Source organism: Prionailurus bengalensis, chromosome D4 (assembly GCF_016509475.1).
Source record: "Prionailurus bengalensis isolate Pbe53 chromosome D4, Fcat_Pben_1.1_paternal_pri, whole genome shotgun sequence".
NCBI lineage: Eukaryota > Metazoa > Chordata > Mammalia > Carnivora > Felidae > Prionailurus > Prionailurus bengalensis.
In genome coordinates, this window is record NC_057359.1 from 63,648,342 (window position 1) to 63,676,332 (window position 27,991).

At 43.8% G+C, this 27,991-nt stretch overlaps 1 protein-coding gene across 1 annotated transcript in view; it reads right to left on the minus strand.

Annotated features, from left to right (window-relative positions):
• Positions 1-1,977: 1,977 nt before the first annotated feature.
• The window catches only part of GRIN3A (glutamate ionotropic receptor NMDA type subunit 3A), a 171,222-nt gene continuing 145,208 nt past the window's right edge, over positions 1,978-27,991 (minus strand). Inside the window, exons 7-9 of the mRNA XM_043566532.1 lie at positions 12,376-12,540; positions 10,763-10,839; positions 1,978-6,094 (exon numbers count right to left, since the gene is read on the minus strand). Coding sequence (XP_043422467.1) covers positions 5,752-6,094; positions 10,763-10,839; positions 12,376-12,540 — 585 coding nt within the window. The 3' untranslated portion in view covers positions 1,978-5,751. The remainder of the gene's footprint in view (positions 6,095-10,762; positions 10,840-12,375; positions 12,541-27,991) is intronic.

Consider the following 27,991-nt stretch of genomic DNA (forward strand, 5'->3'; position numbering starts at 1 on the left):
TAAGAGTGCATGTTATCAGGAAGATAATAAATTAAAATACTTTGAGTCGTCTTAGTCTTTTTGAAGACACACACGAACCTAGTATATTTATCTTTTTTTTTTTTTTTAAGTTTATTTTGAGAGAGCGAGAGTGTGCACAAGTGGGGAAACAGCAGAGAGAGAGAGAGGGAGAGAGAATCCCATGCTCACAGCAGAGTCCAGTGTGGGGCTTGATCCCATAAACCATGAGATCATGACCTGAACTGAAATCAAGAGTCGGACGCTTAGCTGACAACCACCCAGGTGCCCCAAGGAAGACAAAGTTTTAAATATGCTAACATTAAAAAAGTCTTAGCTAGGTCTCTGCTGTGGACTGAATGTGTACCCCCAAAATTCGTGTATTAAAACCCTAATCCTCAACGTGATGGTATCTGGATATGGGGTTTGGGGGAGGTAATTAGGTTTTAGTGTTGAACTCTCATGCTGGGATTAGTGCCCTAACAAGAAGAGATGGGAGAGTGCTTGCTTCCTCTCTGCTTTACACACACGCATGTGCGCGCGCGTGCGCGCGCACACACACACACACACACACACACACACGGTAAGTGTTTTTGTCTCCATAGTACCTGATGTGCATTTATCAGAATACATGCCACATTGTTTTGCCAGTTTGTATCTCCCCACTGGACTGAGCTCTGTGGGGTCAGAATCTGCTGTTTGTCTTTCTCTTTCCAGCAGCTAGCACAACATCTGGCTCAAAATACGCATCCAATGAATGACTGAATGATGCAAAACAACCTTGGGTAAGCTGGTGGTTGAATTAGATTGCCATAGATTTGTATTTGTATGATATTCAACTTGGTTATATTCCCAAAGAATGTGTGTGAAGAATGCATCCTGCTAGCAGGTTCATGATGGCAAGGTTGCCAGCCACGAAAAGTGCGGGGTGTGTCACAAACTGCAGAGTGCCTGAGACTGTGGGACTGCTGCCTGATTTTCAGCTGTATTTGTACCAGTTCTTGGTTGGGCCAGAAAGCCAGAGATGCCTAAAACAGCTGTTTCTGTGAGCCTCGGGGGCTACAGTGTTGAGTTCAGTGGTGCAGTTAGTGCATTGGCTTCCTTTTCTGTGGAGCTGGGGACCAGGCTGAGGCAGGGGCTGGGGGAGCTGTGGCAGACTGAAGGGGGGTTGGAGGAAGGAGAGGAGTTGTAAGGCAATGATCAGAATCCTGGCAATGGACAATGGCTGTTCTGGAATTGTACCACCTGTGTGTCAGTCTCATCCTGCCACTACTCTCACTAGCTGTGTGACCTTGGGCAACTTCCATAATGCCCTGAGTTGTAGTTTTGCCATCTGTAAAATGGAGTTTAAGTTTTTTAACGTTTATTTTTGAGACAGAAACAGAGCATGAGTGGGAGAGGTGCAGAGAGCCCGATGCAGGGCTTGAACCCATGAACTGTGAGATCATGACCTGAGCCGAAGTCAGGTGCTTAACCAACTGAGCCACCCAGGGGCCCCATGGAGTTTATCTACTTTAGACCAGGTCTAGAGAACCTGTGCCATGGGGTTCTAACGAAGATTAAATAAGTGCTCAGTAAATGTTAGCTATGACAGTATTGTCTGTTCATAGGTAGGGAAAAGGGCAGACTATGAGAAGGTCTTCGAGCTTAGAGAGCATGCCCATCTTCACTGCTGTGTCTCTAGCACTTGGCTGTTTAACAAGCAGAAGGCTGTTGAATTACCACATGAGGGTGGTCCGGGGAGAATTTTTTAGAGATCTCTCAATGTTGTGGATTTTCCTAGAATGTCTTTCAGACGAAGTCACTTCGATTCTACTTTGTGATGCCTGGGCTCGAATTTTCTCAGTATGTTTTGGGACCATGTTATCTCAACTAGGTAAATGTATAAATCACAGCATGATTGGGTCTCCTATGAGGAAGGGGCTGGTACCATGCCTGTATTTGAATCCCCAAAGATAATGCCAGCAGTACATTGGAAAATGAAGTTTCTATCTGAACATTTATTCCACAGTCATAGAAACTGAAGATGGAAAAGACCTGAGGACATCTAGTCCATCCACATGATTGTACAAGAAAAGTGGCTGGAGCAAAACAGCCTGTTCACTTCATGCTCACGAGACAGCATTTCAATTCTTCCTGGAGCGGAGCGATTGCGCACACACAGTACAATGAAGACACAATGCAAACACTCTTTACAAACCTTAAGAAAATACTTCTAAATACGTTATTTTCATAAAACGATTGGGGACTAAACTGAAAAAGTGAAGGAGTCCTGGATTAGATGGGTGGTGTTGGTGAAGAAAGGAACAACTCAACAGAGCAGGTCGTGAAGCGGTTCTTTCCGTGACTACTGGATTTTCTGGTTTGCCTATCAAAAATGAGTTGGGAGGAAGAGAGGCTCTAAAGTACTTTCTTTCCCCTTCATTCTTTATCCACACCTAGGACGTGCGTATGTTGGACCCAGCACCAACACTGGAAGCCCCCAGCCTGGAAGACACGGCTCAGTTTTACTTGGTGGCTGCTCTGGTTGGCACAGAAGCGGAAGCTCCCAGATAGGGCTTGTGCAACAGCAGGATCCATGAATAATGGAGAGTCCCCTCCAGGCATGTTGAAGAGCTCAACTGGTTGTATCCCTGTGGCTGCCTCACTTGTCTTCCCATTCTTCCAACTCCTCTTTAATGGCTGGAAGGATCCCCTTGCCTCTCCACCTCGAGGCATCCACACCCTGGGGCCCTTATTGACAGGAACCAAAGTGTAGCCCTATCAGTTCCTGATCACCCCAGTTCCTGATCACCCCTGATCATCCCATCGTACTTGACTGTGTGCTTCCTGTGCCAGAGGAATTTCCCCTTGGGACACGGGATGGGGTGTGTAACACAATCAGGCTGTCACGTTCCAGGTTTCACCACACCAGAGCTTGGATTGGAAAAGAACGGGCCTTCCTGATCTCATGAAACAGAAGCCCAGAAGAGGAGGCAAGGTAGCATACCTGATCTTTTTTCCTTATTAAAATACCACCCTCCACCTGAAGATTTTGATCTTTGTGGTTTTTGAGCCTAAGGGGAGCTGAAAGAACAGAGGTGGAGAACAGAAAGGAGGGTTTTCAAAGGACCCTCCATTTCATGAACTCTATAAAACACAACACTGTTTCACACATTGCAAAACACTGTTCAATTACTACCGATAAAAACAATCATTGCTACTTAAGACAGCTTCATCTCACCACAAGCAATTACGCTGTTTCTTTTTATCCAGAAAATGGAAGCATTTTAAGCAATGCTGACAGCAGTAAGTCTGCTTTCAGCCCCTGCTGCTGCTTGCCGCATCCTGGCCACCATTTTGGCCAAGAAGTTCCTCAGAAGATATTCGAGAAGCTGTGCACTGGCCATCTACTTTGTGGATAGGCAGGGCCGTCTGGCATGTTACCACTGCTCAGAACGCCCCAGGAGAGAAGCTTAAGGTAAACCCGTTATACAAAAATCCAAACTTACAAAACAGATACGTTAGGGGATAATTGCATTACAAAAGGATTTTTTACAAAAGAATTCACCTCTGGGTTCCTTTAAATAGCCAGCTTCTCAAGTACAGTCAGAATATGAGCTGAGTTATAAAAATGTCTATGTACATTAGGAGCATGGCTGTTATGTGAGTTGAGGTACACCTGTACATCAGCCTTCCAGGCCGCGCAGAGGTTTGGGGAGCGCAGAGCATGATGGCAAGAGTCTACAGCATCATCAGCTGTTGCAGATGGGTAGGGATGGCTACCAGGCATAATTTTCCAAAGACAGTTGCAAACCTATTTCTGGGCCTGGGGCGAGAACATGGGAGGATAGGGCATTTCAAGGCAGAATTGTCCTGTTTCCAGGGCTCCCCATTCTGTTTCATCTGTGAGGCTGAAGTCCAACTAGACCCTTCCCACCTCTCATCAGTATCTCTGTGCCTACATCCACCCCAGGGCTTTCTCGGACAATTAACTAAAGTGTTATCTAATTACAGCTTAAGGAATTATCTTTCCCTGGGGACGGGGTAGTGCTTGGCAGAAACACAGGAGAAATTTTGTGATTGAGGAGACTTTCCAATGATGTGCAGCTGTTAGAGCACAGTGCTTTGGGACAGTGCTGTGAATTCATTGTGGGCGTTCCATTTGATATGAGGGCGGAGCAAAATAACTGGTAAGTAAAGCAGTCTAGTCCTGAATGGTGCCCTGGGGTGGAAGTGGCTGTATGGAAGGTCAGTCAGCAGCTGTGTGCTACAACATAAACTCAAAAAGGCTCTTACTTCTCCCCAGGCCTGGAGCAGCCATACTTCTTGAAGTGTTTGTTGAAAAGTAATTGTTGGATCACACCTGTCAATCACCTGGGAGAGTTTAAGAAGTAGGTTTCTGAGCTCCCCTCCAGACTCCCCAGCTCACCCCATCTGCTGGGGAAGGCCCTGGCAATCACGTTCTAATGGGTTCCTAGATGCTTCCTACCTACACTAGCCCTGGGAACTGATGTTCCATAGTTGGCCAGGACTTTCCCTTCCTGCACGCATGTCCACATCATGGCAACCAGGACAAGGATGCCGGCACAGAGGGGAAGCCAGGGTACTGGTATCACTTTCTCAGGGCATTGGGTGGGGCCTGGGGGAGAAGGGAGGGACCACACCTGGTCACAGCCCCTCAGGCATGAGTGGGTATGGGGCTGGGAGATGGACTTGGTAGTGACCAATATAGCTCTGGACAACAGGGGACAGTCCCAAATGTTAAAGCTTGGTGTTTGCAGGGGAGGTTTGATTTTGGGATTCCTAGAGCTGAGGCAAGTGCTGATTTGAAAATGGCCTGGAATGTGGTTTGCAGAGCATTTTCACTTCACCCACAGTGCCAGCTCACATGTCCCATACAGGCAATAAGCAGGGATATTCCAGTATCATCCTAAGGCCACATCCGTGCTTTGCTTTTCTTTATAAAAGGCACACTCTAGTGGAGATGCTTAGATTGGAAGTACAGTCCTATTCATTCCTTAGCCAAAGAGCTTTTCTGGCCTGGAGCTTTTGTTCTTCAGCATGGTGTACATTTTTAATGTACTCACCTCTTCTGTCCTGTTCCCACTCACTCACCACATCCCTCTCCCCTTTCATAGTCCTACTAAATGTGGGTCAGGATGGTGTCGGAGATCCAGGACCCTCTCAAAAACATGGCTGTTGCCTGATCCAGTCAGTCCTTGGTCTGCTGTGATGCTAATGAGTTCACTTAATGTTTTACATACCCGCCTCACTGCCCTAAGTTTCTCTGGCCCTTATCTGGCTCTACATTCAGAATGCAGGAACAAATGCAGATGGGAGACTTGTATCAAAAGCCCCAACCCTGGATAATCCTGTTCTATACTAAGATTAAAACCAGGTATGAGGAACAGTTTTATCTCCTGTTGGTGTTAGGGCAGAGAAAGGGCTAAAACCCAGAACTATGTGTGTGGCACCTGATGAAAAGATTTTCAGGAGCTGGGGTTGCCTGGTCATTTACAGACCCTTTACCACGCAGTTTACTCCTGACTAATTTACGATCCCTGCTCTTGAAATACCCCTACCCTGGAGAGCTAGAGAGCTTCTGAAGAGCTGTGGTTGCGTTTTAGGCTATGGGATGAGCAGACTTGACCTCTAAGAAGACTTAGACCTCACCTTCCCCACACTTGTGTCAGTAGTTACAAAAGAGCATTACAAAGTGTCTCAAGGGCTCAGAGGAATGCCAGGAACTGAGAAGGGGAGCAGCATGGTCACCTAGGACTCACAAGTCCGGTTTGTCCTTTGATACTCTTCCAGCTCCGTTTTCCTGCTCACAGCCAGCTGCAGCTCCTGCCGGATCACCTGAATCTGCTTCTCGAGCTCTGAGAGTTCCTGCATCACTGAGTTCCGAGCTCCATTTAGGGAGTCCGCCTTTCCATTGGTGGTCAGCGAGGCAGGGAGCTCTCTTCTTCTCGGAGGGAGTGGGATGTCCTGGTGGGCCTGGATGCCCAGCTGGTTTTGTCCTCCTTCGTCACTAAAGATGTATTTCCGTCGGTTGTCATGACTCAGACTGGAAGTATTCCACACACTGGAATGCTGACGGGGTCCCACATTGGACCTAGGAAACAAAGACACATCAGATTTACCTTCCATTCTGCAGCTCTTAGAGTGCTGTCCCCCGACTGTTGGCCATTTCAAACTGCAGCCGTGGAGTTGGTTATACATTCAGAGGTGAAGCCACAAAGCCAGGGACAGACTCCTGCTGGAGTGGCACAGGGACAAAAAGAGTCAATACAGTTCTTTTTCAACTGCAGTTCAAGGTCTTACCAAATCGGAATGGGTGTGTCATCTGGAGGGCTGATGGACCAGGGTGTGGCATATTTAATGAAGTACCTTGGATGTCTTTCCATTCCCTTCCTGCGGGTGAGGCTCAGAGAGCAGCAGTGCCTTGAAACATTCTCTGGCCATAAAGATGGTGCTTTAGGAAAAGGGAGAATCTGTTGGCCTCGAAGCAGCGATACTATAAAACGGCTCATCCTTAGTCCCACAGGACTACTCTGATGTTTACTACTTGAGTTTGAGGGGAATAAAAACATACAAGCTGCAGGTTTCAGCAAAAAGTTTTCCATTGTAGGGATGACTTTACATGGGCTGAGAATGACAGCTCGTGTCTGAAGCTTAAAAAGAAACCCCAAGAAAGCCTCAAATTCTTGCTGGAATAAAGAAAGTCAATAGAAATAGATTCACAATCCTCCTTTAGGCTTCCATCAAAGCAACTACCAACCCCATCTCAGAGAGATGGCTGTAGACAGGAAGAGTGACTGTCGGACAGGCACAAGAGGAGGGGGATTTGGTGCCTGAAATCCACTGCCAGATGCAATGAGAAGAGTTTCTTGCTTCAAGAACAGACTGGAGCCCTAAGCAGGATAGCTTCTGCTTTCTTCTAGCCGGGGAGGAGGATGGCGGCAGGGAGGAGGAGGGTTATGACCACTTTTGCAATCTACCACAGGGCAAACCTAAGTAGAAACACGCTATTATAAAGTCCTTGTGTTTTTGTTCCCATCCGTGTAACTGAATCAAGACTTTATTTCTGGATTCTTACTTTCCAGAAGAAGGGGAGGACCTCCAGAGGCAGGGGAACAGAGAGGGGTAATAAACTCTTGATTCAGTTACATGGATGAGAACAGAAACACAAGGGCTTAATAGGATGATTCTGCTTCATCTTGCCCTGTGGTAGACTGCAAAAATAGTCACAATCCTTTGTTCCTCCTTTCCATCCATGTCCCTCTCTAATGTGACTTTGCAGCTCATCTTTATCAAGGGGGATTCAAGGGCAGGTGGGAAGTCTGGCTTTCCCTCCCCCTTGTGGTTTCATGACTTGTTTTGGCAACAGAAAAGAGCAGAAATGGCACGTGGCAGTTCCAAGCCTAAACTTTTAAGAAGCCTCGTGCACCTTCACTGAGGGTCCCTCTCAGACCCTGCTGCTACAGTGGGAACCAGTCCAGACTAGTCTGCTGATATAACAGATCATGTGCAGAGAGTCCCCAGTCTTCCCAGTTGACCCAGCCGAGGCCATAGACCAGCCAGCTTAGCTGCTTTTCCCCTCCCCACGAGCTGGCTGCAGCCATATGAGCAAATGTAGCCAAGCTCAGCCCAGTCTGGCCCAGATCAGGAAACTGCACAGCTGACCCACAGATTACTAAGCAACTTGCTGTTGTTGTAAAAAAGTTATATCATTTTCTTACACAGCAAAAACTAAGAGATACATGCCCCAAGCCATTAAAATACATTCCAAACTACCCTGCGGTTCCTTTACATTTCTCATCTAAGTCTCATGTCAATGAGCAGGTGGCACCAGAGTTTAGCTTTCATGGGTCCTGGGCTGTGAAACAGCTCCACTGGCTTTACACCTAGATCAGACGTGCAGTTACAATTTTACTTCCAGCCCTACGGATCCCTTGAATTTTTCCTTCAAATCTTTTCCAATTGAATTTGAGAAATTTCAAGACCGTCTCATCTGGTTTACAGTTTTTGTGTATCTGGGGGTGAGGAGAAAGGGGAAATGGGGGTGTATTGGAGACCCAGTGGGGGGAAGTATAAACCAAAACTTACATGAAATCCCAGGTTCAATAAACCAAAGACTAGGCATAGTCTCTTGCAATATCTACTTTTTTTCTCTGCTTTAAATAGAAAAGGAACAACATCGACTTTAAGCCTTTCCTCAAATCCACATGTTAGTAATTCGTTCACCTATCTTTCTTTTTTAACTCAAAGAAATCTTTATTCTCCAGCAGGTACACACACAATCCACCATCCCCGGTCCTCGGGGCCACACTCATCTGCATTCACCCACTAATTTATTGTTTTATTCAATAAATATGGGGCACACTGGAAGGACGCCAAGGTGTAGCAGACATAGGCATTTGCATAGATATTCTTCCAAGAAAAGAGGGAAAAAGTTTTCAACCCAACAGACCTAACTCTGGGACCACAGAATGATTCCTAAGGAAAACCTAGGAGAAGGGTGTCTGCAAATTCTCCTGGTATGTCTGGGCAACCACAGAAATCAGGTAAGTGGAGATAGCCCATGTGGCTTTCTCCAGAGCTTTGTACAGATATCTGGGAGTATATATAATACGGAAGAATAAGCAAAAGCTGGCTTCCATGACAAAGGCTGGTTGCCAGCATTTACAAGTGCCCTGGTAATCGACATGGGGCTCTGGGCTCCCTATGAATAGAAGATGACAGATACTGGTGTCTAATTGGAAGCCTCTACAGGGTTTAGGTTATGTTTTGTACTGAACCTTCCTCAGCCTTACAGTGTAATGTGACCTGTGGGTGAACTGCATTTGACACTAAAAATGAGCAAAACGAGCTTCCACAGACCAATTATCCAACACTGAAGTTCAGTACTCCATGAGACTATTCCGAGGAGATGTGACAGCTGGGGGAACCTCAAACACTCACGGCATCTGAAAGGTTACGTACAGCCGGGTGTAGGGAGGTGGCACAGTGAGCGTGGGCCCAGGATAGGCCACGAGGGCATGTTTTGTCTTAGCTCCTCAAAATAAGGGGCTCCAAAACAGAATCTGCCAAGAAAAATGGATCCATTGAGTGGAAGACACATTTGGCTCTCAACTGAGGTGAGAGAGAGGTGACTAGGGATCACATCACGGTTGGAAATGGGATCACTGGGCTTCCTGTTTCTATTGTGGCTGGTAAACAAATGCTTTGTTATGAGATAATGTCTGTGCTGCTATGTCTTCTTGTGTTCCTCTGGTTAAAAAATTTGTGTTAAAAATAATTACAGAAAAAAAAGCCTATGTAACATGACATAGAACAGCTGTGACCTGATTAGTCTACAGCTTGTCGCTGACAGGGCTGCAATATGATCCAGGAATACCACAGACTGAGAGGGTGGGAGGTGCTCACTGACTGGAAAGAGGGGCTCCGAGAGATAACGGAAAGGATTCTGACAAGCTAGATGCAAACTGGAGACAATGGGATGGCAGCAGTCCCAGAGGAGGTACAAACGATGAAAAAAAAAATCATGCTTTTTCACCCCTTTTTCCTTCTCTGCTATTATGAGAAGCGTGAGTGGCAGATTTCAAAATTACCCAGAAAGCTGAACTTTGAGCTGAAGCTCTGCCCCAGAGCTGCCTGGAGGGGGTGCCCTGAACTGAGGCCTCTGGGCCTGAGAAAGAAGGAGGTGGGCGGCCCCAGGCAGCAAGCAGCAGAGGCCAGCCAGGAGCTGGGCCAAATGTTACCGGCATCTTCAGCCACAACAGCCATTCCCAGGCTGGATGTGGGGAAGGTGTGAAGCTTCGGTTTTCAGATGTCATCTATGCATTTAATGCTTTTTACTTCCTATTAACGAGACGCTTTTTCTAGGGAGTTTGTAGGAAGAGTGCCAGGAAATGGATTAAGCAGAACACGTCTGTTGCATATTTCAAATATTCCTAGGAGTGCTGGAAAGGAGTAGGGAGCAGAAACATGCCAGAAAGGCAATACTGTGTGAAACGAATTGCCTGCAGTACTCATGAATTAAGTCTTATGTGTACTCTGTGCATGATAACAAGAGCTAAAATGGCTTTGTTTTCAGGGCTTTACATGTATTATCTCATTTAATCCTGACAGCATCTCTAGGAAGTAGGTACTGCTTTTATCACAATCACAAATGAGGACACTGAGGCACAAAGAGGTTAAATAAGTAACTTGCTCAAGGCCACATGTATAGCAAGTGTCTGTGACAGGATTTGGATCCAGATGCTTGACTTTAGAGACCACAGCCTCATTGCTAACCATGACATATATTGCCTATACTGCATTTCAGTGTCCATGTACGTACAGATATATTTTTTATTCTCTGTTCTATTTCTGTTTGAAATCACATATACTTTTACTGAGGGTGCTATCATTAACTTGGTCCTGATTTGATCTGAATTATTTATACATTATTTCCCCTTGGAGCAGGGAGTCTCAGTTACACCTCTCCACTTGTATTATCTTTTAGAAATTTTTTTAAATGTTTGAGAGAGACAGAGAGAGAGAGCAAGCACACAAGTGGGAGAGGGGCAGAGAGACAGGGAGGGAGATACAGAGTACGAAGCGGACTCCAAGCTCCTTACTCTCAGCACAGATCCTGACATGTGGCTCAAGCTCACGAACCATGAGATCATGACTTGAGCCAAAGTCGGATGCTTCACCTACTGAGCCACCCAGACACCCCAACATCTCTCCACTTTTATTTTAACCAACATAAAGACACCTGGCGCTGGTCTCTTACCTTTTTTCCACACGTTTAGTCTTGAAACGCTGCTGCTTTTCCTCTACAAATGATGTGTTGAGTGCTCTATGTAATCTCTGGCAGAAAGAACAGATTCACGCATTAGAAACACACAGTCTGGGACAAAGTACCTCCTGAGATTCAACAGTGTATCTTGTTGTTACTAATATTTTAGCCTCTTTAAACACATTTCCAGGGATGCCCCAAAACAGATCAACAACCTTCAGCCCTAAATCTCAAAAGAACCAAATTCTGAGTTGTTATTCTACCTGGAGGGAAAAAAGTAATTTGATAGGTGGGTTGGGGGCACCAGGGTGGCTCAGTCGGTTGAGTATCTGACTTCAGCTCAGGTCCTGATCTCACGGTTTGTGAGTTTGAGCCCTGCATCGGGCCCTGTGCTACCAGCTCAGAGCCTGGCGCCTGCTTCGGATTCTGTCTCCCTCTCTCTCTGCCCCTCCCCTGCTCATTCTCTCTCTCTCAAAAATAATAATAAAGATTTAAAAAAATTAAAAAAAAAAAACGCTCTGGGTTGTAAAAAGGTATGTGACAGAAAGAAGAGCTGTCACAACGTGTGTGGCAAAAGGTCTTGTGGAACTGCTAAAGGTGAGTCAGAAACTTAAGTCTGAACTTCTTGCCAGCCAAAACAAAGCAGGCAAGCATTCAGAATGAATGAAGCCTGTCACATTAGCACACAATGAAGGTAACTTGTCTGTGGAGTTCTCCTGAGGAGACCAAATACTTTGCAGGATGAAGCAGGAAGAACAGGGTTCCAAGTGAGGAAACCAATGACAGTGACTTATCAAAAAAAAGGGGGAGGGGAGGGGATGGTATTAACACAACGGAGAGGTTGGCATCTGGCCTGACAGCCCAATGAGGCCCAGGAGGCTGGAGGGAGCCCCGAGGGAGCCCTTGTCAGGAGATCAAGATGGCACCGTGGGCCTCTGCCTCAGCGGGGTCAGCTGATGCTGCTGCCAGACCTCTCCCCTTCTGATTCTCAGTACCCTTTGGATTCTTCTACTTTGGCCCTCCGTGCCAGCTGCCTTCAGGGGGCACTGTGCAAGGGAATGTGCCTGAAGGGCTGGTTGGCCTGGCGGTTTCAGTCCTCCCGTGAATGAGCGTGCTGGTGTCTGCCTTACCCGGCCGGCCTTCGATCCTGTGTGGCTCTGCCTTGGCACCAGTGGACTTGGCCCTTTGGGACTATTGAAAATGGGGACAGAATAGAGCTCAGTGGGTTCATCTAAAGGGAAACAGGGACTCGAAGCTCATTTAATGAGTTTCAATTTTAGCTAGAATGGAGTCTGTAGGAAATAAATCTTTCACACTATCTCTTCAGATTGTCGCTATTAAGTGAAATCAGGTTAAAAACAATTCTGTTGCTTCCAATGTGAGCAACAGTGGAAGTTTATAGGAAAGGACAGGTTGTTGTGGGATAGGCTAATTCAAGGGGAAAGTGAATTAATGGGATAGAAGAACTCCATCTTCTACACTGTCTAGACCACCCTAGGTCTCTTGGGAACTTGTCACCTGTCATTCTGACTTGGGGCTCTGGACTCTCCCACCACTGGGAATTCTGACAGTTAAGAATATTGGAGCAGGACACCTGCGGCACTCACCTGGCTGGTGTGGAGCCAGTACTGCAGCCTAGATTTGTTCTTGATTCGTGGAAGCAGCAGCCTGTACACTATGTGCTCACCAATGGTGGTCAAGATGGACAGACCAAATCCAACGCACAGCAGCACGAAGAGTCCAGAGAAGTGTTTGATGCCCATTTGCAAAGTCTGTGGCAGAACAGGAAAGGAAAGGCCATGAGTGTGATTCTCCTCCTGGCCCCAGGCTTGTTTAAAAAAAAATTTCTTTTAATCTTTATTTATGTATGAGACAGAGACAGACCGTGAGCAGGGGAGGGGCAGAGAGAGAGGGACAGCTGTCAGCACAGAGCCCGACGCGGGGCTCGAACTCACGAACTATGAGATCATGACCTGAGCTGAAGTTGGACGCTCAACTGACTGAGCCACCAGGCACCCCTAGGGTTGTTTTTAGATGCAGATACTTTTTCCTTGGACCCAAGCAGAGTAGGAGAGCATCCCTCCCTGCGAGCTCGGCAGCCTTCACCATACTACACGTTGTGAGAGGAACCCAGCCAGGACCAAGGGCTCCTGAGCAGCACACTTTCCAGGGAGCTGCACACACATAGTTCTATTTTATGAATGGTTCCTGCGTCTGGAAGGCCCCACAGTCACTACAGAGAGACTGAGAGAGCAGGAGAGACCAAGAATTGAGACAATTTAACAAACTAAAGCACTGAACAGTTATCAAGGAAAGAACCTTTCTCAGGGACACAGAATGAGAAGGTTTAAGGGAAGAGATGATGAATTCGATAATTTTGACATTTAGATCTGCAGGAACATAGAGATCATCTAGTTCAATGTCCTCATTTTTTATTTTTTTAATTTATTGTTTTTAATGTTTATTTTTGAGAGAGAGAGAGAGAGAGAGCGAGCACGCACAGGGGAAGGGCAGAGAGAGGGAGACACAGAATCCAAAGCAGGCTCCAGGCTGAGCTGTCAGCACACACCTGATGCGAGGCTTGAACTCACAAGCTGTGAGATCATGACCTGAGCCAAAGTCGGTCACTTCAACGACTGAGCCACCCAGGCGCCCCTCAATGTCCTCATTTTACAGATGAGGGACCTGGGACCAGGGAAGTGAAGTAAAATCAGGCAGGTCACAAAATTAGACAGCCACAGAGGAGAAAAAGGAAGGACCTAATATTTACCGATTGCTTACTTTTTTGCACTGAGATAGGCATTGAAACCACAATTCACAGTTGAAGAGACTTAAGTCCTTTCAGGTTTTAAGTGGCAGAGCTATTCTATAATTCCATGTTTGTTTAGCTGCAAAGACTGGGTTCTTTCTGCTGTACAACCCAAACAGCAGCAGTTACATAACAATAGTTACAACGACTATATGGGGCAGGCACTGTGCTAAGTGATTTACATATGAGATCTAACAAAATCCTCACAAATTCTCTATGAAATGGGTATTACTCGGTCACAGACATCAATGATGACAGCCAATCCTGCAGAAAGAAAGACTGACACACCGAGTGCCTACTACGTGTCAGGCACTCTTGAAGTACCATGGGATGAAGACAGGAGGGTTATGTCCCTGTTTGTTTTTTTTAACGTTTATTTATTTTTGAGACAGAGAGAGACAGAGCATGAATGGGGGAGGGTCAGGGAGAGAGGGAGACACAGAATCTGAAACAGGCTCCAGGCTCTGAGCTGTCAGCACAGAGCCCGACGCAGGGCTCGAACTCACGGACCCTGAGATCATGACCTGAGCCGAAGTCAGACGCTTAACCGACTGAGCCACCCAGGCGCCCCACGTCCCTGCCTTTAATCAGCTTGAGTCTAGGGAGGAAGCAAACATTTATATCCCATGATATGTACGCTGATCCAGGTCTCCTCAGTTTTGTAGAGGAGGTGGCTTGTGAGATAAGATTTAAAGTAAGAGAGGTAGAACATGGAGGCTTGGTGAGAAAGTAAGCACTCTGAAGGCGGAAGAAACAGAGGGAAAGAAGTGACCTCTGGTGCAGTGGTGGAAGAGGTTGTGAAACAGACCAATATGGCTGAGGGGGAGAGTGCAGCAGGCGTGTGTCGTGAGGGAGAAACAGGGCCCACTTAGCATGTCAGTGCTAAGGAGCCTGGTGTCATCCCTCTGCTGAGGGCTTTTGATCACCATCATTGTCATCATCAATAATTATTTAGCAGTTAATTGTGGAAGGTGTAGCTCTGAACACTTTATCACTGTAGCAGCTTGCTTACTATTCATAACAACCTATGAGGTAGGTACTTAGGAACAAAATAGCTTAGCTATTGTCCAAGGTCCAATATACTTGTCCAAGGTCACATAACTAGCAAAGGTTAGAGCTGGGGTTCAAACCCAGGCAGTCTGGCTCCAGAGCCTATACTGTTAACCACCTCACTTGACTGATGTCAGTGTCCTCCCATTTTCTTTTTCTTTTTTTTTTTTTTTTTTTGAGAGACAGCATGTGAGTTGGGGAGGGGCAGAGGAAGAGGGAGACAGAGAATCCTAAGTAGGCTCCACGCCCAGCATGGAGCCCAATGCAGGGCTCGATCCCATGACAATGAAATCATGACCTGAGCCCAAATCAAGAGTCAGATGCTTAACCGACTGAGCCACCCAGGCGCCCCTTTTTTTTCCCTCCCATTCTCTTCAGGGGTTTTCCTTTCTTGAATTCTCTCCACTTCTACCTCCAATCCTGAAGAAATAGCTAGCCAGATGTGATTCAGGCATGGGTCTGCCTCCTGGGTATACCGGGAAGTCCATCTGAGGGCAGCAGAGGTAGAGCTTGGGGATTTCAGACTCCAGTGGAGTCTCTTTTCTTCCATGACAGCACCTGCAGCAATGGCTCTGTATCAATGACAGCTTCTGGGATCCCTGGAGAAGTAATGGCTCTAGGTGAGCCAGGGCACAGAGCATGCCCCACGTATAGGAGCTTGAGCACAAGGCAGGACTAGGGAGACCACCTGAGATTGAGGCAGATGCCCAGCCATAGGGAATAAAAGAATGCTGGTCTAGGAAAGGCAAGAGGTGTATCAGGTCCCGAGAGCTACACAGGTCCCATGGATTCTCCTGGGACATCTCTGTACCAGTGGTGACCACCCATATAATGCTGACCCCCAGAAAGTAGATTATGAATGTGTCTGAAAATAGTCCTTGGGCTAGACCTGTCGTAATGTGTATGGTATGGCTATTATATAAGGATTCAATGAGTTGTTACTACTACGGTAGAAGAATAAAATGGCGGAATTCATTTCCAACTTTAACACTAACATCGTCAAACATTCAGCAAAACACTTAACATACTGGCACTGCTTTCTTATAAGTTGCTGCCAAGATGAGGGTGACAAACGTAACTTATGGCGAAACATCACATCTTGCCTTTGCACGCGTGGCTTCCCCCTCTTGTGCATGACAAGAACTGGTCTCATTTTCCTCTTATTGCCTCAATAACAAATAGGCTATATTCAGTTTATTTTACACATTTTTCTTTCGATTTCTGTTGTTTACCCCCACATACATTTAATAGACTAACAGATAGTTACCATCTATTGGGCGTCTAATGTGTGTGCCAGACATCATACGTGCATATTATGATCTTATGATAACCCTATTAGTATTATTATCCCCATTTCACATTCAAGGAAACTGAGTCTCATAGAGATTAACTACCTTACTCAAGATCTTACAAGCTAATAAACGAAGGAGTCTGGCTATGGATCCAGGACTGTTTGATGCTAAAGCCTGTGCTGCTTTTCAAGTGAACACTATTTACAGGTATCCCTTGTGATCTGAACTCTTAATATTTATTCCCTAGAACTTGCAGATATTTTAATTTGAAATCCACCATCTGAATTGAAAATCCACTATAATCTTCCTGTGAGCATCACTGAATGTGTTTAAATTGGGCCTGAGTCTGAGTGATAAGATGTCTCGCTGTTCTTCTCCCAGGATATTCAGCTGTTCTTCTCCCAGGATCATGTTGAATGAATGTGCTGTGCATTAGCTATGTGCATCTGCTCCACATATCACGCGAAAAATTTCTTTCTAATAAAGTGGAACTTGCTCAACTTCACATTTAACATTGGCCAGAGGAAGAAGAAGAGAAGCAGTGGATATTCAACGTCAAATCTTGACAATAAATTTAAGCAATGCAGACAAAATGATGGCGGTTGCAAGTGACGGGAGTATGGACATCACTCAGAAGTGCAGTCAGGGCCCAGGGGTGTGTTGTCAAGAGCTGCATAAGTGACGGCAAGGCAATGCCAACAGACATGAGGTTCGTGTTTTCCTCATCCCATTGCTTCTTCTGAAGCTTCATTTGATAGCTTGCAGCCACACACATCTGGGGGCTCCAGTGCCAAAGAGAGAAGACTGTCCTAGGATTTAGCCATGGGCAAATCTCACGCATTCGTGGCTTCACCTAGTCCTTCACATGCTCGTTCTAGGCCATCTGATGTCACTGAGCTACCTCTTTAATCAATAAGTAACCACTCAAAAATTTGCCTTGCTTGCTTATTTTATTTTACTAAATATTATTTGTATTTGTTATGCTTTTTTAACATTTTATTTTAGTATTTACGTTAGTATAAATTCATTGCATTGTGGAGGGAAAACATACTCCGCATACCGCACCTGTGAATATCCACTAATTATGCTTTCAAGAAGCGGTATTATAAATGCTTTAGATTATGCAGAAATCGTTGATGGATTGTCATTTATAACAATCCATGCATCATGTCTAAGCTATTAAACATTTACATGTGTCTAAGACCGCTTTAGACAATAAAGAAATTGACTGGGGTTTTGGGTGAGGTGGGAATGCTTTGTGTCCTTTTTTGTTTTTGTTTTTCATTTTTCACTTAAAACAATGGAAAGGACTCCCACCATCTGGAAATTCACTAGCCAACATATTTCTAGGAATGGACTAGAATCAGATAAAGGGAGATGCCTGTACTGTCAAATGTCCTGAGTGGTCTCTGCCCACACCATCAGTGCTCCCAGTGATACACAGAGGCCAAGACCACCAATTTCGTTGCTGCCTAAACTGTGCTTTGCATCTTGCTCAGATGTGGACATTTGAAACATCTGACAGCTGGTTAGATAACTGACTAGTTCTGAAACCTCCAGCAGGAAATGCACTGAAAGTATTTCATGCACCATTTGCCTTAGATGTGACTAAGTCCCGAGCCCCCAGTGCACATCTCTCAACACACGACAACTACCACTTTCTGTATCCTCTAAGGAGTTGTCTATACTTGTTTTCAAGTCCTCTGTCCTCATTCTCTTTTGGATTCACTCCAATCAGGCTTTTTGTCCCAACCTATAACCTCGATGATTCCTGTCGAAGCCATCAATAACCTCCACATTGCCAAGGCCAGATCAGTTTTCACCTTATTCATGTATCAGGTTGGACACCACTGATTATTTCATCCTCTTTCACATATTTTCTTCACTGTTTCAAGGATACCTTTATTCTACTTCAGTCTTGTTTACTGGTCCCTCCCCACCTTTCTGGTCATAAACATTGGCATGCCTTTGATTCTTTGGCTACGTTCACTTTCCTATCCAGACTCTTGGCTTTAAATACTACCTATATGTCAATGACTTGTACATTTACATCTTCCCCAACTCTCTATTCAGTCTCTCTACTTGGATATCTAATGGACATCTCAAACTTAACACGTTGAAATAAGCTAACTCCCCCCCCCCCCCCCCCCGCCGACGCACACACACTGGAAACTGCTTCTCATAGTCTTTCTCATCAAAGAATCTCCATCCTTGAAATTGCTCAGGCCAAAAACCTTAGAGTCATCTTTGACTCCTCTTTCTTTAGTCTTCCATACCTAGGGTGGCTGCAAATATGGTGGACCCTACCTTCAAAGTTTACCCAGAGTCTGATGGCTTTCCACCACCTCCACCGGCCACTCTGGTCTATGCCACCATCCTCTCTTACCTAGCCTAATGAAATAGCCTTCTATTTGATTCCCTGACCCCCTCAATCTGTCTTCTGCACAGGATTCAGCTTAACCTCCTCAAAATACCATGTCATTCAATGACTGGTGACAGTATTCCATCTCATATAGAGTAAACATCAGAGTCCTTACAATGGTCTACACGACCTTCCATGATTTAGGCCCACACTTCCTGACTTCATTTCCTTCTCTCACTTGTTCATTCTGCTTAGCTACTTGGGCTTCCTCATGCTTCTTTAAGTCTACAGAGCAGGTGAGGGTCTTCGTTTTCTGTTCTCTCTGCCTATAACTCTTTAGCCAGTAATCAATACTCTTCCTTCCCCACATTTTCTGCAAGTCTCTATTTAAATGTTATTTATCAGTAAAGTCTACCCTAACCGTGTGGTTAAAAAGGCAAATCTTGGGGCCTCTGGGTGGCTCAGCCGGTTAAGCATCTGACTTCAGCTCAGGTAATGATCTCGAGGTTCGTGAGTTGGAGCCTTGCGTCGGGCTCTCTGCTGACAGCTCCAAGCCTTGAGCCTGCTGCGGATTCTGTGTCTCTCTCTCCCTCTCTGCCCCTCCCCTGCTCACACTCTGTCTCTCAAAAATGAATAAATATTAAAAATTTTTATTTTTTAAAAAGACAAATCCTGCCCTTCTCCCTTTCTTTCCTGGATACAACCTATCCCCCTCGCTGTTCTTTTTCCCTACTGAGATAATATATATTAGTTTATTGCCTATTTTGCTCCTCAAGTAGAATGTAAGCTCTAAGAGGCCAGGGATTTTGCCCATTTTGTTCTGAGCATACACTAATTGCCTAGAGCAGTGCCTAGCATTTGCTAGGTGTTCAATTAATATTTTTTGAATGAATGGAGGAAAGTGTATGAAAACTGGAATCTTTTTTTTTTTTTTAATAACGTAAATGTACACAAAATTTTACCCCAAACACTTTCGTATATCTCAGGAGATTTTTAGAATAATTCTGTGAAGGGAAAGACAGAGATGGATATTCTCAATTGACAGATAAGAAAACAGGCCCGGAGACCTTGGAGAACTTGCCATCCTGACTTCTAATGCCAGTGTTCATCATTCATCACTCTGGGGACCTCACTGGGGGGAAATATATTTACAATTAAAAAAGTAAAAAATTGGAGACAGAATGTAATGATTTTAGCTGGCTTGTGTATATTGCACTGATTTTATTCCCTTCATGTAGTTTGGTGGGTCTACCAATCACAGATTCCCTGTTCTTTGGTCCCCTAATGCCAAGCATGTGACCCAAGGTAAAACCAATTTGCATTTGAAGCAGAGACTTTTGGCATCGAAAGTGGGTGAGGCTGAGTCATTTCCAATGTCAGTGCCTCAAAGGCATAGGCCCCTATATCCTGCCACTAACATCCCTTGAATCCCCTCTCATCAGTTACTCTCTTTCTTACTCCAAAACGTCGAGTTCCCCGCTATTCTTTTGATAATCTCTTCTTTTCCCCTTGCTTAAATTAATCTGTTGCTTGCAACCAAAGAATCTGAGCTGACAGACTGCTTAAAGGATTAAGCTCCTCTAGCTCTGAGGTACAAATACTATCTCTCTTGATATAGACTTTATTTCTCATGCAGAACGCTGAAATGAATGGGTAAGCCTGTTCTAGGCAGATTTCTCTGACAGGGCGAGGCTTTGCTTTTCTCTGCCTCCAAAAGCTGTGTATAGTAGGTGCTCAATAAATAGCTTATTAAATACAGTATATATCTGAAAAGAAACTTAGTTATAATTACTCTCATGATTTCCAACACCTTGTAAATATGCTTCTCTCAGAGCAAAATAACTACAAGAACCAGGGGAGATCATTTCATATTTCAGTGATTTAGTGCTTTAAACTTTGCATGGTCTCCTCTTTGAGTCTGCAAAACCCAATCCTGGTGTTCACAATAATTTTCGTTGTTCTTAAAAAAAAATTTTTTTTTTTTTTTTTGAGAGAGAGACAGAGAGAGCAAGCAGAGGAGGGAGAGCGAGAATCCCAAGCAGGCTCCACACTGTCAGCACAGAGCTAGCCTAGATGTGGGGCTTGAATTCGCAAACCATGAGATCATGACCTAAGCTGAAATCAAGAGTTGGACGCTTAACAGACTGAGCCACTCAAGTGCCCCTTTCGATTTTCTTTCATAAGAACAGCCCCTACTCCTGTTCTTATTAAAGAAAAACAAAAGGGGTGCCTGGGTGGCTCAGTCGGTTAAATGTCTGACTTCAGCTCAGGTTATGATCTCACGGCTCGTGGATTTGAGCCCCGTGTCAGGCTCTGTGCTGACAGTGGAGCCTGCTTCAGATTCTGTGTTTCCCTCTCTCTCTGCCCCTCCCCACTCACACTCTCTCAAAAATAAACATTAAAAAAAAAAAAAAGAACAGGAGTAGGTGGGGGGATAATGGTTTTAGTGAGAGGTAAAGAAAAGAAAGGCTGTGGAGCTTCTGAAATATGGATGACTCCTAGATACTTGGAAGCAAGATGAGTAGGAAGCAAATGCTGTTTCTAATTTAGAAAACCTGATTTATATATATATATATATATATATATATATATATATATATATATATATTTGCCACCCACTCTTTTGACCAGAAGAACAGCAGCTCAATAAATTTGGCAGATTCATTGTTGCGTCTATACATACTACCTCTGAGGGTAGTCTGAGCTGTCAGCACAAAGCCTGACACGGGGCTCAAACCCACAGACCGCAAGATCATGACCTGAGCCCAACTGGGCTGCTTAACTGACTGAGCCACCCAGGAACCCCTACCTCTGTCTTCTTTAACCTGGAATCTGCTTAATGGCTCTGTCACCATGGCACTGCCCATGCTGCTGAAGAAATTCTCTCTCTGTTGCTTACATTTCCCAAGCGCCTGTTCCTTCTAGGCTTTGACAACCATTTTTCAGCTTTGGACCTGGTGCTCAATTTGCCACATTAGCTCCATTGTGCAGTCTTTTGAAAATCTAAATTTATTATTAAAACAACTCAGAAAAATATTTCTAACTTAGAGATGATTAACCATAATCCTTTTCCTATACAAATACTTTCTTGTTAAAAAAAAATATTTTAGGGGCACCTGGGTGGCCCAGTGGGTTGAGTGTCTGACTTCCAGTCAGGTCATGATCTCTCAGTTAGTGAGTTCAAGCCCCACATCAGGCTCACTGCTATCAGCCTGTCAGTGAAGTGCACTGCTTTGGGCCCTCTGTCCCCCTCTCTCTATCCCTCTGCCTCTTGCACTCTCCCAAAAATAAATACAAATTTTTTTTTTTTTAATTTTTCAGTAATCTCTACACCCAACATGGGGCTTGTGAGAAATAAGCCACTGACCCAATCAAAGGAGGGACACGGATACTAGGAGCACAGTGAAGTGAGGCTTTAATCAACATTCTTGCAAGAGTGTGTCTGATGGGCAGGCACACTTGGGGCAGTTACAGCAGACAATCCATCTCCTAGCTTGCAAGTCCCTCCCCTGGCTCCTCATTGGCTGAGTACTACAGAGGTTACAGCCTTATGCAGACATCACCTATGTCCTATGCCTACTAAGGCAAAAAGTAGTCTGATTGGAACAAATGTACATTCCCTGAGGTGATGCAGAGACTTTTGGTCCCTCTCCCCTTTGTTCTTTGGTTCATGCTTATTGCAAAGGCCATGAAAATAAGCCTGGTGAAGCAGAGATGGGAAGAAGAACCAGGAAGTGAAGGGCTCAAGGGTTTGGGACTCCATTATGGGGGAGGGAGAGCTTCATATATATATATTTCCAATAGGTTGTAAACCTACTGTTAGTTAGACAGCACAGCTTTTGTTTGCTTTTTCTGAAAATGAATCATCTCCCTTCCTTCTCACAGGGCTCAAACTCACAAACCCAAGGTCAAGAGTCTCATGCTCTACCAACTGAGCCAGCCAGACGACCTTACAAATACTTTCTTTCAATTCTTCATTTTCTCTTCTGAACTGCGTATGAACCATACACATATGTATTTTCCAGAGTTATGTAACCACAACATATAACAATCATCCTTTTTAAAAAACAATACAATTTTTAAAAAATGTGAGTTTAGTTGTTTTATTAATTTTAATGACTCTATATTATCACCTATTATTTATCATAATTGACTTAACTAATCTCAAACTGTCAAGTGTTTGATTTTCTTTAATATTACTCATTATACATACACGATAAATATTGCTGCAACAAAAAATAATTTGTGTATAGCATTTAAAAATTGTTGTGCTTCTCTGACATACACATTGCAATGGGTGATATTAACAGGTTAGAGAGTATAACCATTCTGATGCCTTGTAGTGTGTGAAACAGCCCTCACAAAATGTGAAGAAAATCATTCCCAGGGCTGCCACAATGCACAGATTGCTCACATTCTTGCCAAGCCTGTTTCTTTCTTTCTTTTTTTTTTTTTAAGTTTATTTATTTTTGAGAGTGAGAGAGAGACAGAGTGTGAGTGGGGGAGGGGCAGGAAAAGGGAGACAATCCGAAGCAGGCTCCAGGCTCTGAGCTGTCAGCATAGAGCCTGATGTGGGGCTCGAACCCACAGACTGCGAGATCAAGAGCTGAGCTGAAATTGGATGCTCAACCGACTGAGCCACCCAGGCGCCCCAAGCCTGTTTCATAATTAATCATTTTTTCCTGTTTTAAATGTTCTGATTTGTATTTATTTAGTGAGGCTAACTATTTTTTGATGTTTGTTTTTCCTATCTCCTTTTGTATGAATACTGTATTTGTATCCTTTGCCAATTATAGATTTCAGACAAGGTGAGGCTTTTTACTAGAAAAAGCTATTAACCTCTTTCCAAACATGTTACTTATGTTTCTCTAATTTTTAAGTTTTACCGTTAGCTTTGTTTCGTGAGATTTTATTATACAGAAGTTTGAAATTTTATATGGTACATTTATTTTGACTATTATAAATTCTTCTATTGTTTCTGTTGTTACAAGAGTATCAGTTGGGATACATGTTTTATGAGCAGTTGCTGTATTTCTGAAAAATAACAAGCACTTTAATCCATCCTGAGCTTTTGTACTAAAGAGTGGAACACGTTATTTTCTCTTTGTTGAGACTTTGCATTTCAGCTCCTTGCTTCAGAGGTGCCTTAGCCAATGAAAGCTCACACTCATCTCGGGGTGGCATGCATTCCTTTATGATATGGGCTTTGATTTAAAATTTTCAGATTTTAAAAATATTGGAAAATAAAAAAATCGTGAGGACGGGGACGCATGGGTGGCTCAGTCAGTTAAGTGTCCAAGTCTTGATTTTGGCTCAGGTCATGATCTCATGGCTCGTGAGATCGAGCCCCACGTCAGCCTCTGTGCTAACAATGTGGAGCCTGTTTGGGATTCTCTCTTTCCCTCTTTCTCTGCCTCCCTCCTGCTCGCATGCCTGTGAGCTCTCTGTCTCTCTCTCAAAATAAATAAACAAACATTAAAAATTTGTGAGGACAAACATCATGTAAAGTGAACAACAAAAAATTCACTGGTGGGTCAGAGTAAGCCTCTGAACTGTCAGGTTGTATGCAGCTTTCTGGCTGCTGGTGTCCCTTCAGTGTTCTGTTTTTTCATTGTGAATCAGCTAATGCCTTTAAAGCTGACACATGATTTGCTGCTCTTCACACAGTCCCCAGGCTTTGGGATAGCTACAGTAGCAAATATGAAAGGAGAGGGGTCCAGTTCTGATTCTCAGTCTAGTGGCCTGACTTTTATGATGTCACCTTGTCCTTAAAAACACCCAAACCTCTTCCTTTTTGAGGCATACAAAATAGACAAAACACAGTAGCTGTACCAATGGCCTCCTACATGCTAACAGAGAGAATCAATAGCATAGAGAAGTGAAGAATAGAATTTGTAACTAAACAACGCAAAAATTTCCTGAGCGTTTTCCCTGAGAATGTATCTAAAGCATGATAGACTTAAGAGGATAAACCAACAGTGCTAAGGCTGTATTTTCTCCTGTGTTTAAAAAAAAGAGGTGTTTAGTGGTTTGGGATTACAACATATGGTAGAGAGCAGAGACAATTCATTAATATAGGATTTCTAACAACATATTGTTACTGATCTGTACAGCTGCGGAGTATATTGGTTGCTGTTATCAGTTTAATCTAAATACTGTCACTGATTTTTCAAAATGAGATGAAGGTAGAAGATAACTTAAGACTGTCTTGCTTAAATGACATGTCAGATAAAGGGCTAGTATCCAAAATCTAGAAAGAACTTCTCAAACTCAACACCCAAAAAATGAATAATCCAGTGAAGAAATGGGCAAAAGACATGAATAGACACTTCTCCAAAGAAGACATCTAGATGGCTGACACATGAAAAAATGCTCCACATCACTCATCATCAGGGAAATACAAATCAAAACCACAATGAGATACCACCTCACAGCTGTCAGAATGGCAAACATTAACAACTCAAGCAACAACAGATGTTGGCGAGGATGGGGAGAAAGAGGATCTCTTTTGCACTGCTGGTGGGAATGCAAACTGGTGCAGCCACTCTGGAAAATAGTATGGAGGTTCCTCAAAAGATTAAAAATAGAACTACCCTACACCCAGCAATTGCACTACTAGGTATATATCCAAGGGATACAGGTGTGCTGTTTTGAAGGGGCACATGCACCCCAATGTTTATAGCAGCACTACTGACAATAGCCAGAGTATGGAAAGAGCCCATAATGTCCATCGGCAGATGAACGGATAAAGATGTAGTATATATGTATACACACACACACACACTTACACGCACAAAATGGAGTATTACTTGACAATCAAAAAGGATGAAATCTTGCCATTTGCAACTATATAGATGGAACTGGAGGGTATTATGCTAAGCGAAATTAGTCAGAGAAAGACAAATATCATATGACTTCACTCATATGAGGACTTTAAGAGAGAAAACAGATGGACATAAGGGAAGGGAAACAAAAATAATATAAAAACAGGGGGATAAAACCTAAAAGACTCCTAAATGTAGAGAATAAAGAGGGTTGCTGGAGGGGTTGTGGGAGGGGGGATGGGCTAAATGGGGAAGGGGCACTAAGGAATCTACTCCTGAAATCATTGTTGCACCATGTGCTAACTTGGATGTAAATTGAACAATAAATTAAAAAACTTTTTTAATCTTTTCTAAAAAAAAAAAAAAAAAAGAAAGAAAAAGGACTGCCTTGCCTAACTCTTCCCACCCGCCGCCCACAATGTGCAGAATGAAAGTGGAGGGGGCTGCTTGCTTCTTAACAGTTCATACCTTTGGTGAAAACTGAGGCTTGATTACATTAATAAGACTATCAGAGGGGCGCCTGGGTTAAGTGTCCGACTGCTTGGGGCAGTCGGTTAAGTGTCCGACTTTGGCTCAGGTCATGACCTTGTTGTTCGTGGGTTCGAGCCCTGCATCGGGCTCTGTGTTGACAGCTCAGAGCCTGGAGCCTGCTTCAGATTCTGTTTCTCCCTCTCTCTGTCCCTCCCCCACTTGCTCTCTGTCTCTCAAAGATAAATAAATGTTAAAAAAAAAATCAAAAACAAAAAAAGACTATCAGAAATAATCTGAAGTGGGTAAATATATCTGAAGTGGGTAAATACAAGAACTATAAAAAATAGGTGGCAATGCGGTGAGGTGGAAAAAGCTCAGTGTTTGGGGTCAGAAAGCCTGGTTTAGGTTCTTGCTTTGCCGTTCACCAGCTGGGAGACCTTGGAGAAGATTCTAGATCTCTCTACAGCATCATCTGTTAAACTGAATGATGGCACCTACTTCACAGTGTTGTTATGACTAAATGATATAACAAATGTAATAATACCTGGGACAGGTGTTCAGTAAGTGTTAACTACCATTATCACCCCAAGAAGCTGTACAGAACTAGATTTGTTGGCAACTGACAATTAACAGAAAAATCAGAGTATTCTAACTTAGAAATGAATGTGATCTTTCTTCCCAACTATCCATACAACCAAACACCTATACAGTCAGATCTTTCCAATTGCTGAAGCTAGGAACAGGCTCTCAGTTCAAGGTCATTGCCATAAAGCCCTGACTGATTGAGCAATTAGCTTGTTAATTCTAGCCAGTCCAAAAGCTGAAATATTTTTCCTCTTCTTGTTAAATTTAAACATGTAACCCAACATGTTTCAAACCCTTGGTCATAATTTAAAATTTCTGTATTTTAATGTGCACATTGCAGAGTACATAAATAATGTCTCCGAGAGGCCTTCTTGGCTAACACTACCATGCTCGCTTTCCTCATGCAAAGTTTCCTCCACAAAAATCAAATAGGTTGGGCTTGAATGAGAATCTTTTATTTTTTAAAAAACATTTTAATAGACTATTTGAAGAACAGGTTTACAGAAATGTGTAGAAAGTATAAAACGTTTGCATATATCCCTTCTTGCCTACACAGCTTCAGTTAGTAACTTCTTCAAGGGGTGCATTTCTTTCAAGTGATGGACCAACTTGATAGGTTTATTGTTAACTAAATTGCGTCATTTACATTAGGCCCACTCTTTGTGTCGTGCCTTTTATGGAGTCTTCCAAAATGGGCAATGTCATATATTCATCATTAGAGTATCATCCAGAACAGTTTTGCACTCCTAAATATGCCCTGTGCTCCACCCGTCCATCTTCCTCTCCTTCGGGGCTTCTGGCAACCTCTGACCTGATCTTTTTATCAGAATGAGGGTCTTTCATTTTAACTTTCTCCAGTCAAGAAGTCTTTGTTCCTTCTGCAAATGAGAGGGTGGGAAGGACTATGACATTGCTTCCTTTCTGGATTAGGATTACCCAAATGTTCAGTTAATTTTAGAGTGGTGTGGCTGAGTACTAAGTAAGGGTTCAAAAAGAACCAATAGGCCTCCTGTTTCATATATATATATATGAATGGAATGGAAGGGAATTAGAATGAACCCATTGTGTTCTAGGCACTTTACATGTTTTATTTATTTTTATTTTTTTAGTAGGCTCTACACCTACTCACAACGCCTAGATCAAGAATCGTATGGTCTACTGACCGAGACAACCATGTTTTATCTTTTCGAATCCTCTAAATAACGATAGGAGGGATCCTTGTTTTAATTAGGAGAAAGGACACTGAGAGGTTAAGTAACTTGCTCATGCTCACACAGCTAATAAGTGACTGTCATAAAAACCCAGTTGTAAATGAATCCAAACCCAGTTGTGTCTGAACCTTTGAATGATGTTATCCTGCAATAGGGGTATGACTCATAACACTACAGGGTTGGTACCATTTACTAATCATTAATACATTAGGACCGCATAGGAATTAAGGGGACAAAGAATCCTATCTTTTGTGGTTCCAAGATAATCTACTAAATAAAAAGTAGGGGAGCCTTTGGCAGATGGGTGCCCTGACAGTAATTAAAATTGTGGACTTATTTTTCTTACTTTTGTTTTTTCAAGACTAGCTACTCTCTTCTTCAAAACATAGGAATAATAATATCTTTCAAATAGATCTTCCTCATCCTGAGCAACGTCACCTGAGTTTTGTCCAGTGTAGGGAGAGTATGTCTCATTGTCCTGGTGTTTTGAGACCAGGGGGAGTGTCCACTCTGAGGAAGAGGATTGGTGGGAAGTGGCAGATGCTGGGACCAAGGACAGCTTGTTTTCTGAGAACTGACAGTAAGTGGGGCCTTGGAGAGCTGGTAACATCTGGTAGAT